The sequence below is a fragment of the Aquarana catesbeiana genome, linkage group LG01 (genome assembly GCF_042186555.1).
Source record: "Aquarana catesbeiana isolate 2022-GZ linkage group LG01, ASM4218655v1, whole genome shotgun sequence".
Classification (NCBI taxonomy): Eukaryota; Metazoa; Chordata; class Amphibia; order Anura; family Ranidae; genus Aquarana; species Aquarana catesbeiana.
The window spans coordinates 411,154,698-411,166,975 of NC_133324.1; the positions used below are offsets into that span (position 1 = coordinate 411,154,698).

Below are 12,278 nucleotides of genomic sequence, written 5' to 3' on the forward strand. Positions count from 1 at the left end.
TGTAGTAAACTGGCCCTTTGTTTTGAAAGTTTGGCGAACCCTGAAATACAGGATGCTTTAGGGAGAAGAATCCTGCAACTCTGGGAGATGTGGAATGTGAATATGTTTCCCAAATATTGGTGTACCGTGATACATGGTTCCCTTTAGGGAACAGCTTAGACACAAATACTGTTTCCTTGAGGTTTTCTGTTCACATTTCCATATGGCAGAGCTGAGAGCAATTATAAAGATAAAAGTGCTGTAACCTAAAGCAACAAAAGAACTTTCTGCTTTCTACATATTACTTTTGACCTGATGAAAGCTTGTTAACCTTTTGATAAATTTGGAATTTGCTAAATCTTAAGAAAAATTTGTTGAAATCCTTGCACTGACAGTATTTCTTGTTAAAAATTCTTATTAACAACTGCATAATACAAAGTGCTGTGCTTTTTACGATATCATCTACAGGACCAGGGATGAATTTAATCATGCCAATGTCAATTTTTATCACTCTTTTATATATACTGCATATTTTGCTTCCCCATCATAGCTGAACATGTATGAAATTTCATACAGCTCATATCTGCAGCACAATGTTTGCTAAACGTGCTTCATACAGAAGGTCTTTACTGTGTTCTGAAAGACAAAAGAAAGATCATCTCAGCTTAAATACTGTTCTTGTCACGGCAGACGAAGGTACTCTTTAAATGATCTTGATGTGATGATAGGCTTGGGACCAGCTGTAATGTGCAGCAGGCAAAGGATGTCATAAAAGCAGCTCTGTAAACTAATAGATACTTCAAAATGAAAATATGCAGTCTCCCCGTTCAGAATGTATCCCATTGAGAGATTTTAATTTTACTCAACAATTCTGCCACCCCTGAACCAAAAGCCAGATGTAACCGCGACAGATACACTTTAATGATTAATGATGAATGTGTCTGAATTGAAGGGTCTTTTTGTATTAAAACAAAAGCAACTTGCATAACATATGTTTGCGCTTGACGACACAACAAATATTTACTGTAAATCAGCTAGTACACTAAAAGGCCTTATTCACATGGCCATAGAAATTTTACTGATGTTACTACACATGTTTTCAAGGAGAGAAGTTCCACCCCAAATTACAGGACATTGCAATATGCTAATGATGATATTTCCTCATAGTGCTAAGATATAGACCATCCCCTTCTATATGTTCCTATTGCCTATCATGTTGAGAGGTGGTCTTATTATCTAATGTTGATGACCCATTAGTACTCTATTTGAACGTTCCTGTTCTTGGTTGTTATTGTGTTGTGGTATTATCTTCTTAGGGAGCTGTGCAACCTTGGGAGTCCCAAGGAAAAGTAAGACCATTCCTTTAACTGTGGAACTCACTTGAAGCTTGAGAGGTATCAGTAATGGAGTTTGATGACACATCACTCCACAGAGTTCAAGCACAGAACACACCACATAACTTTGTGCGCATTTATTCTGATAGTTATGACCCTGTGCTAGCCTTAAATCTTAAAGGTCGTTGTTGGCTGCTCAAGTCACAAAATAATTTTCTGGCATAAAGCAAAACTTGTTCTCGCAAGTCTAAGAGCTCTATCTTCTTCTAGTTATTACCTGTGATTTCATTCAGACCTTCAGCCTACTTTACTGTAAAGCTCTGCCTATCTTTCTCTCTCTCTCTCATCAGTGTATATATAACCATTCAGAAAAATAATGAGTGGAAAGAGTGATGTCATCCTTTCTCAATAAAAACCTAATGCATCTATATTTACCGTAAAGAATTATAGCTCTCTAGCAATAGCAAGATATTATCTAATTTTTAGGAGCCCAAACAGCTGTTACACACTGTCTAGAACTTTTATTGGAACCAATCTTGTGTATTTAAACCTCCCAAACTATTTAATGCACATGGACAGAATATTGTGCAGCTTTGCTACATATTCTACCACGCTCCCAGGGGGAGTGCTGTCTATAAATAAGCTCACAGTGAAACTTCTACAGAACATGCTGCTCTAAAGAAAAAAATGTGAAATATGTGATATTTCATGTAAGGCCATAGAAAAAAACATTCACACTTTTCTAAAATATAAAGCTGTCCACTCTTGGCAAAAAAAAACACCAACACACACACACACACATATATATATATATATATATATATATATATATATAGTGTATATACATACATATATACAAAGGATGAGGTGCTCATGTGTTTATAAGGAATATGCTGACAGAAGGTGGGGCATGTAGCATGATAGAAAGATGAACTTATTAGTCTCCAGCTTCTCCTTCACTGTCCATTCACAGGCTAGGGGCAGGAGCACATTGTAGATATTTAACTGCAGTATAAAAAAGTCACGTTTTCAGTACAGCACTGGTAGTGCTGTCAGGGAGACTGTAATTCTCAGATATATAAAAAAAAATACAAATAATTTGTTAGGTTAAACAGCTCTCATATATCTATTGCATCCGCAAATTTAGCTGTTGTCTGTATTGGAGCTTTTGTGTTTTTCTTTTTTTCTGATATGTAAAAATGCACATATTAGGCACAGAGATTACTTAAAAGCCCCAAACATTATATACTTTTTTGAAAGCTAATAGTTAATTTTGAAAGACTCTGGTGGCAGTTGACATTTATGTCACATGATAATTGCATTATATACAGTATATATGTAAAATGTTGGTCAAATATGCATGAGGTTGAGTACATAGTTCAATAGTTACCAAATATGTCAATCCTCAAAAGTGTGTGCATACATAAAATGGCAAAAAACGACCGTACCAAAAACTATCCATAGGCTAAAGGTGGCCATAGACGGATCTTTTTTTTCTTTTATCAACCAGCCGGCTAATAAAAAAAAAGAACAGATTTCTCTATATACACACTCAAGGTAGATGAAGGAATCCTTCCCCCTGCACTATTGTATTCTAACAGCAGGGATTCTTCAGCTGTCAGAATACACTGATCGCTGCAGCGCTGATCAAGTAAAAAATCTCCAACGGTCCTGTTTATTATGTTGACTTCTCTGGAGCAGGAATGGCTATAGATGGATCGAAATACGGCAGTCTACTTTCGCTCCATCTATGGCCAGCTTATTCAAAAGCCTCTACAGCTCATCAGTTTTAGAGTTAACAATAAATGTTGGCCCTAGAATTTATGTGCTTTCGTGTGTGCATTGAGTGACCATCACAGTGTCAATAATAATATGGCATTCTCCATACTCATTCGCCCAATTTGAAATTTACAGGGTGCAATGCTTTACATTCTGTATGGTATATTTAATGGCCTCTAACTTTTGGAGTTTGGGATTTATTTAGCAAAGCATATTTGGTCCTCACTCTAAATACCGTAGCTAATTTTAGGTTGGTCAGGGAAAGTAAGGATCTGATTGTCTGCTAGTTTACTAAAATTCTCTAAACCCAACTACAGTACTCGTTAGTCTGACATGCTGCATACCTTTAGAATGTTATGATATTAGTTCTGAAAACTGTATAATCACATAGAGTAAACTAACATTGATAGCACTCTACAACAATACATCACTTAGATTAATATGTTTGAAAGGCTTCCATAATACAGACTCTGAGATTCTAATAGTGGATATTGAATGGAAGACTCAGTAATGGTAAGTCAATAGATCAATATCTAGTTTTCTGGCGACTCCTGTTCCATCATTGACATTAGAGATTATATTAGAAAATCTAATTTTCAAAATTGTTAAAGAAAAAAGATATAGTTCTTCATAATCAAGGTATAAAGTATTGATTTAAGAGCATTTTATCAAGATTAGGCAACCAGTCCTGCTAAGGACAGAGGAGTCTTTAAATTATTGATGGAAATGTCTTGAGGGAAAAAAGTTCTATTGTTATTTTTTTTAGCTCATGGTTTTTGATTAGAAGACCATACAATGTCTTTACTATTCAAAGTACAGCAAGAATATATTTTTTGTGTCATGTGACATCTCTGAACTGTAATATACACATGGGTATAATGAATAACTGCACGTCTCTTCATATTACATTTTTTATTAACCACTTAAGCCCCGGACCATTTGGCTGGCCAAAGACCAGAGCACTTTTTGCGATTCGACACTGCGTCGCTTTAACTGACAATTGCGCGGTCGTGCGACGTGGCTCCCAAACAAAATTGACGTCCTTTTTTCCCCACAAATAGAGCTTTCTTTTGGTGGTATTTGATCACCTCTGCAGTTTTTATTTTTTGCGCTATAAACAAAAAAATAGCGACAATTTTGAAAAAAATGCATTATGTTTTACTTTTTGCTATAATAAATATCCCCAAAAAATATATAAACATTTTTTTTTCCTCAGTTTAGGCTGATACGTATTCTTCTACATATTTTTGGTAAAAAAAAATCACAATAAGCGTTTATTGATTGGTTTGCACAAAAGTTATAGCGTCTACAAAATAGGGGAGTTTTATGGCATTTTTATTGATAATTTTTTTTTTACTAGTAATGGCGGCGATCAGCGATTTTTATCGTGACTGCGACATTATGGCGGACACGTCGGACAATTTTGCCGCGATTTTGGGACCATTCACATTTATACAGCGATCAGTGCGATTAAAAATGCATTGATTACTGTGTAAATGTGACTGGCAGTGAAGGGGTTAACCACTAGGTGGCGCTGTAGGGGTTAAGTGTGTCCTAGGGAGTGGTTCTAACTGTGGGGGGGGGGCTATGTGTGACACGACACTGATCATCGCTCCCAATTACAGGGACCTGTGATCAGTGAGAGTGTCATTAGGCAGAACGGGGAAATATTTGTTTACATTAGCATCTCCCCATTCTTCCTCACCATGAGACGATCGCGAGTATCCGTCCACGGGACCCGCGATCACGGTAACGGAGCTCCCGGCGGGTGCCCCACTGGCGGCGCAGCCGCAAGCCGCCTCTTAAAGGGCAACATACAATTAAAGAACACATTATCAATTTCAGTACAAATTCATGTATTTAAAATCTATAATAAATTCTAAAAATATTTTAAACATATATATTGTAAACGGATGTTTATGTTGATAAAGCTTTAAAGTTTAAATTACATTTTGAAAACCTAATACAGCAGGGTCATGTAGTATAGTTATTCAGGCACCACTCACATTTAAAATCTCATGAATAGCCACCCTCTGACCTTTGGTAGATATAGAACTGTGTAGAAAAATGTGAACTAAATGGTGCACCAGAAAAAAAAATGTTCCCTACTCTACCATGTTTTTTTTGTTTTTATAATACAATGGTAGCGGAGTGGTTAAATAAATCTGTATAGAAAAAATGCCCAAAAGCATATTTGTAAACAATACAGTGGATTTTCACTGCTGAAGTCCCTAAAAATGCAAAGCGTATGTAATAAGTAATGGAAAAACCATGTCTTACTAAATAATTAATCCGTAGTATAATAAAAGAATTGATGTAGAAACATAAACACCCATTATAAAAATTTAGACTTTCAACTTCCTGTACAAGTATAACTAAATCACACTAAAATTTTAAAGCTTATCTCAGGACTAATAACCTCCATACCCAGTAAACGTTACCTACTCTTCCCCCACTAGATAATCTTGCAATTCGATTAAAAAAAAAACTAATGTCCCAAATACTTGAATCTGCAGTCACATGAAAAACCCAGTCCAAGTCTGTGTTCTTCTGCACTGACAAGCGGGCGGGTCCTAAGTGCACACTGAAGGAAATTGCTTGAAAGCTAGAGTGAGGGGTGGTTTCTTTACTGTCAAAAGCTATCATTTAATCATTGTGTTATTATTACATAGTACATAGTTACATAGTAGATAAGGCTGAATAAAGACAACAGTCCATCCAGTTCAACCTGTGTTGGTGTGTGTGTGTTTGTGTAGATAATTATTTCCCATATCCCCGTATATTGTGTTCGCTAAGATGCACAAGTCTTTTGAAACTGTTTTAAAAGGTGCCAAGAGTCTTTTAAAACTATCAATATTTCCTGCTGACACCACAGATTGTGGAAGAGAGTTCCACATTCTTACTGCCCTAAAAGTAAAAAAAAACCCTACACAACTTAAGGTTAATCTGCTAATCTTCCAGTCTCATTGTGTGGCCCTGTGTCCTCTTACACTCCCTGAGACTGAAAAGTTTCATACTTATGCTGAGATCACCATTGAAATATTTGTATATTATTATTATTATTATACAGGATTTATATAGCGCCGACAGTTTACGCAGCGCTTTACAACATTAGGGCAGACAGTACAAGTACAATACAATTCAATACAGGAGGAATCAGAGGGCCCTGCTCGTTAGAGCTTACAATCTAGGAGGGAGGGTCAAGTTATACAAAGGGTAATAGCTGTGGGGGATGAGCTAATGGAGAAAATGCAGTTGTTAGATGGAGGCAGGATAGGCTTCTCTGAAGAGGAAAGTTTTCAGGGATCGCCTAAAAGTGGATAAAGTTGGAGACAGTCTGACAGATTGGGATAGGGAATTCCAGAGGATGAGCGAGGCTCGGGAGAAGTCCTGGAGGCGGATATGGGAGGAGGTGATGAGGGAGCTAGGAAGCAGGAGATCTTGGGAGGAACGGAGAGGGTGATTAGGTTGGTATTTTGAGACTAGGTTAGTGATGTAGCTGGGGGCAGAGTTGTGGATGGCTTTGTAACTTATTGTTAGTATTTTGAATTTAATTCGTTGGGCGAGTGGTAGCCAATGGAGGGATTGGCAGAGAGGGGTAGCAGACACTGAGCGGGTTGTAAGGTGGATGAGTCTGGCAGCAGCATTCATGATGGACTGAAGGGGGGATAGTCTATTTAAAGGTAAGCCAATGAGGGAGTTGCAGTAGTCAAGGCGAGAGATAACCAGGGAGTGAATCAGGAGCTTTGTGGTTTCATTGGTAAGGAAGGGACGTAGTTTAGAGATGTTGCGGAGGTTGAGGCGGCAAGCTTTGGAAAGTGATTGGATGTGGGGCTGAAAGGAGAGTTCAGAATCCAGGATAACACCTAGTACCCTGACATGTGGGGAGGGGTGGATGGATTTGCCATTGCTCTTGACAGAGAAGTCGGGGGAAGAGGAATGTGGGGGAGGAAATATTATAAGCTCGGTTTTGGACAAGTTGAGTTTGAGGATAGTATATCACTATCAAATATCCTATCAAGTATTTCTTCTCCAGGGAGAATACATTTAGCGTTTGTAGTCGTTACTCGTAATTGAGGTCCTCCAGTCCCCATATTAATTTTGTTGTCCTTCGCTGGACTCTCCCCAGCTCCAGCACATTCTTTGTAAGGATTGGTGACCAGAACTAGATGGAATACACCAGATACAGCCGAACCAGAGTTTTATAAACTGGCAGGATTATCATTTTATCTCTGGAGTAAATGCCCTTTTGCATACTAACTTTCTGCTGGCTTTGCTTGTTTTATTATGACAATCACATGATCTCAAAATACACTGATTGGTTCTTGACCATTGATTTGGAGCCAATCAGACAACTAGTAGTGCCCTAGCTGTCAAATGTGACCCATGCCTGGGATCACCGATAGGAAGCCTAGTGGTTAAGATTACTACTTTTCACATTCGTTAGTCCGAACATTTTAAGTGCAGTACTCTAATACTAAATACCTCTGCTAATTTAATGTAGCAGTCTTGTTTTTCTAGATCCTGCATTTCTGTCGTTTTCTCTACTGTTATGGCTCAGATCTGCAGATGGGAAATCCTTTAACACCCACACAGAAGGGGCTGGAGGACTTGAAATTACAATTTTCTTCTGTCACCTGAACTCTCTTTACTGAAATCTGTTTAATGCAGGGCACGTGTAGTGGCTACTTTTTTATCTAAAGAAATCTTTTTGTTCCGCTTAACGTGTATACTGTTAACAGACTTTGCTTGTCAGGACATAACTGCAACATAATAACACATAAATATTAACGGACTACTAAGCACCTGTCATCACTCAAAGTGGAACATTGATCAAGCACGTGCACTATATCTTTATACTAAAATATAAAGAGTGCAGCGCTGGACATGTGAAATAAATAGTGAAGTTTGATAAACCAATTATTTAAATGGTGAAAAAGTGATTCAAAGTCAATATATCAAAATATATGTATATATATTGTAAATATTTTAGAACGTAGACATATGAATTAAAATAAGTGAAGAAAAAACTCCTGTAAATAAAACTTATGACAACACATAAAAGTCCACTGTGTATATAATGTGATGTAGATTTCAGGGATACATCTTCAATATTCACTGTTGCCCACCACCGAATAGATGAAAAAAAGGCTTACCAGAAAGCCTGTGACCGCCCTTATTCAGGGGGGTCAAACAAGCTTAGCAGATATAGGGGAGCCACCACAGGAGTACTCCAGGGGACACCGACAGACCGATGCGTTAGGGCTCCTTGCCAGATCGCGAACCAGCCGACAACCGCTATAGATGCTCTCTCAGATCCTATCCTCTCATAGGGCAAACTTGAAATTTCCACGGATCCGGTGCAAGAAGATGTGGTTTGTAATGCCAAAAAAAGAAACAAAGAGAAATGCTCCACTGGTGCAGATAACTTGGGTTTCCTTTATTGGTAACTTTCGGTATATAGCATTAAAAACCAAAAGAAATAAAATAAAACCGAACAGGATAAAAAACGACACTACCGCCGTTTATTTTAAAATCGCGCATGCGCGGTGCGTGCAATGTTGTGGGTCACAACATTGCACGCACCGCGCATGCGCGATTTTAAAATAAACGGCGGTAGTGTCGTTTTTTATCCTGTTCGGTTTTATTTTATTTCTTTTGGTTTTTAATGCTATATACCGAAAGTTACCAATAAAGGAAACCCAAGTTATCTGCACCAGTGGAGCATTTCTCTTTGTTTCTTTTTTTGGCATTACAAACCACATCTTCTTGCACCGGATCCGTGGAAATTTCAAGTTTGCCCTATGAGAGGATAGGATCTGAGAGAGCATCTATAGCGGTTGTCGGCTGGTTCGCGATCTGGCAAGGAGCCCTAACGCATCGGTCTGTCGGTGTCCCCTGGAGTACTCCTGTGGTGGCTCCCCTATATCTGCTAAGCTTGTTTGACCCCCCTGAATAAGGGCGGTCACAGGCTTTCTGGTAAGCCTTTTTTTCATCTATTCGGTGGTGGGCAACAGTGAATATTGAAGATGTATCCCTGAAATCTACATCACATTATATACACAGTGGACTTTTATGTGTTGTCATAAGTTTTATTTACAGGAGTTTTTTCTTCACTTATTTTAATTCATATGTCTACGTTCTAAAATATTTACAATATATATACATATATTTTGATATATTGACTTTGAATCACTTTTTCACCATTTAAATAATTGGTTTATCAAACTTCACTATTTATTTCACATGTCCAGCGCTGCACTCTTTATATTTTAGTTTTTGTTTTTGTGCCCTTATATCGGGGTTATAGTGCACAGCAGCAGGAATCTTCTTTATCTATTCATTAATTTTTATGCACCTAGCGCAATTTCTTTTTCTTTAACTATATCTTTATAATATGTTCACATCTGCTTGAAAGTTCTTTATACATACCTATGGACTCTTCTTAAACCCATCAAAACAAATGCCATAACATATGCAATAATACAGTGTTTTCATTTGAAACCAGTGCTGATTTTGTCTACAAAAACAACCAAAATAAAAAAAAAATATTGCATGCAGAGACTACAATGTTCCTAATTCAACAATAGTTGTCTACCCTTTGTCTATTGGCACCATGCAGTGCATTTTACGTTTTCCAAAGCCTAGCTTTGTAGTGGTAAGAAGCAAATACAACAGCATAGTAGGGGAATGCATATCCATGGTTAGCCCAGCAGAAATACACAAGGAGTCACATAAATAGTCTTTTTTCAGAAGGTGGGTTTGAGCAAGCGAAGATCCCACAGTGTTTTTAGCATTCTCTCATAAAGAGATTCTGTTCAAAGACCCTCGACTGCTGCCAAGCAAAAACAAAACTGCTCATTATGGTCAAGAACTCAAACAGAACAAAGCATTAGACTTACTTTCAGCATCAGCATGGAGTAGGAAGCACAGAAGAACCAGCACTGGCCTGGCAAAGTTCATCATCTGACAGCTTGGCACCTGCATGTTTAGGAAGGCTTAATTTCACTGGCTTTCAAAGCCAATGGGTGTCTACCCACTTCAGTGTTTCAGTGCAGCGTTGTCACAGCCTGTTGAAGAAGACAAAATAAACAGAGAAGAACACCGTTATTTAAGTGCTATAACATCTTAAAATCTATCATGTAAATCCCTACAGGGAATACATTACATATGACATATTTTTCCCATTACACTAACTGGAGTACATTACAAAGTTTGCATTGCTGCCAACATGCATGATGCCCAGAAGCAGCTTGGCAGAGCTAATAATGTATTTCCCCGTATTAACACAAAGTAATCCTCAATCCCAGATGGTTTCCTCCCCTGGTCAGATCATCACCCGAATAATTTATCTTCATAATTAGCTGTCATTTTAGTAAAGGTAGCAATATACATTACAAGACAATGACATACTGCAGCATGTTGAATTATGAAATAAAGCAATATGAAACTACACATTCTTAGAGCAAGTTTTCACACAAAGTTGCCTTTACTTCTCTGGCAGAACAAAAGCATGTGTAGTGCAGGTTGGGATTTCCACAATGCACCCTTAGGGCATTTTGACACTGCCAGCGCCCGGGCGTCGGCGGTAAAGCGCCACTATTACCTAGGACCATGTGATATTTCAGTGTTTCTTTTTTAATAAATCTGCAAAAATGTCAACAATTCTGTGTTTTTCTGTCAATATGGGGTGCAGTTTGTATATTAATGAGAGAAAAAAATGAACTTAAATGATTTTAGCAAAGGGCTGCAATATAACAAAGAGTGAAAAATTTAAGGGGGTCTGAATACTTTCCGTCCCCACTGTATATATACATATATATTGTAAAAAATAATTGTGAAAAATAAAACTGTAAAAACTACTGACACAGCCCACGCCTCATCCGTGCTGCATATTCGTGCCACTGTCACATGACATTAAAAAAAAGTATCAGTAATCGGTATCGGCAAGTACTTGAAAAAAGTATCGGTACTTGTACTCGGTCTTAACAAAGTGGTATCGGGACGACCCTACAGATTATTGTTACTAACCATTACTTTGCTTTTACTGTTTTAACGGTACACATCTCGGTAGTGGAATTCAATTCACACCTACAGTTGGAGAGTAAGAGATCTAATAATAATTTTGCTAAAGGGCTCTTTCAGGTATTTATCATGCTGCAATCAAGGATGCTTTAACTTTTATTAGCATCATAATAGAATCTACTCCATAAAATGATAAAAAGTCTGAAAAGATTAAACTACAATGTTGAAGTTACTTGATGAATGTTATAACTATAATCTTTCAGCCCACACTCCTTCAATTTTAGCATCAACATCACATTGTTTGATATATACGCTACAGTTGCCAGTGGTAAAATGACAGGCTGCCAAATAAATTTCGAGCAAAGTTCCTGTGTTAAACCATTGGGATTTGAAACTTCCTTATTTTAAAGTATTTAAATATGTCGTTTGTTACATTAAATTGTCAGAAAGTGTGCCATGCTGCTTCTAGGAATATGCTGAGGAACACAGAAGGCTGAGTATTGGCACTTTTCAGCGCTCAGTTTATTCCAACAACTGTTCTGTTTCAGATCTACCCATAAAATGACATTTAATTCCATGCTACATTTTTTCTGTTACATGTCCAACTTCTAAAATTCAGCTGCAAAACCTTTTTTTGATATTTGTAGCACAGCAATATAAAGATGACCTTTTCAAGAAACACCAAAAACACAATGGGTTTGATTTACTAAAGGAATATAGGCTGTGCACTTTGCAAGTGAAACATTAAGATCCCTTTCACACTGGGGCGCTTTGCAGGAGCTACAGCGGTAAAAATGGCGCCTGCAAAGTGCCCTGAAACAGCCACTGGGAGCGGTGTGCTTGCAGGATGGAAAAAAAGTCCTGCAAGTAGCATCTTTGGTGCGGTGTATTCACCGCTCCTAAACCGCTTCTGCCCATTGAAATCAATGGGGCAGCGCGGCTTTGCCGGCGGTTTTTAACCCTCTTTTGGCCACTAGTGAGGGTTAAAACCGCCCGCTAGCGGCCGAATAGCGATGCTAAAGCGCCGATAAAGCGGCGAAAAAATAGCGCCGTTTTACCGCCGATGCCGCTCCCACCCCAGTGTGAAAGGGGCCTAAAGGAGAAGAACAGCCGAAGCTTGTTTGGTTGTACTTCTCCTATGGATCACAGGAGTGCAGTTCG

At 38.1% G+C, this 12,278-nt stretch overlaps 1 protein-coding gene across 34 annotated transcripts in view; it reads right to left on the minus strand.

The window, feature by feature from the left end:
- The window catches only part of PTPRD (protein tyrosine phosphatase receptor type D), a 2,697,868-nt gene that overhangs the window by 412,492 nt on the left and 2,273,098 nt on the right, over positions 1–12,278 (minus strand). For all 34 annotated transcript variants that reach the window (XM_073635233.1, XM_073635225.1, XM_073635219.1 and 31 more), the window contains one exon: positions 9,995–10,162. In XM_073635233.1, the coding sequence (XP_073491334.1) occupies positions 9,995–10,079 (85 nt within the window). In that variant the 5' untranslated portion in view covers positions 10,080–10,162. The remainder of the gene's footprint in view (positions 1–9,994; positions 10,163–12,278) is intronic.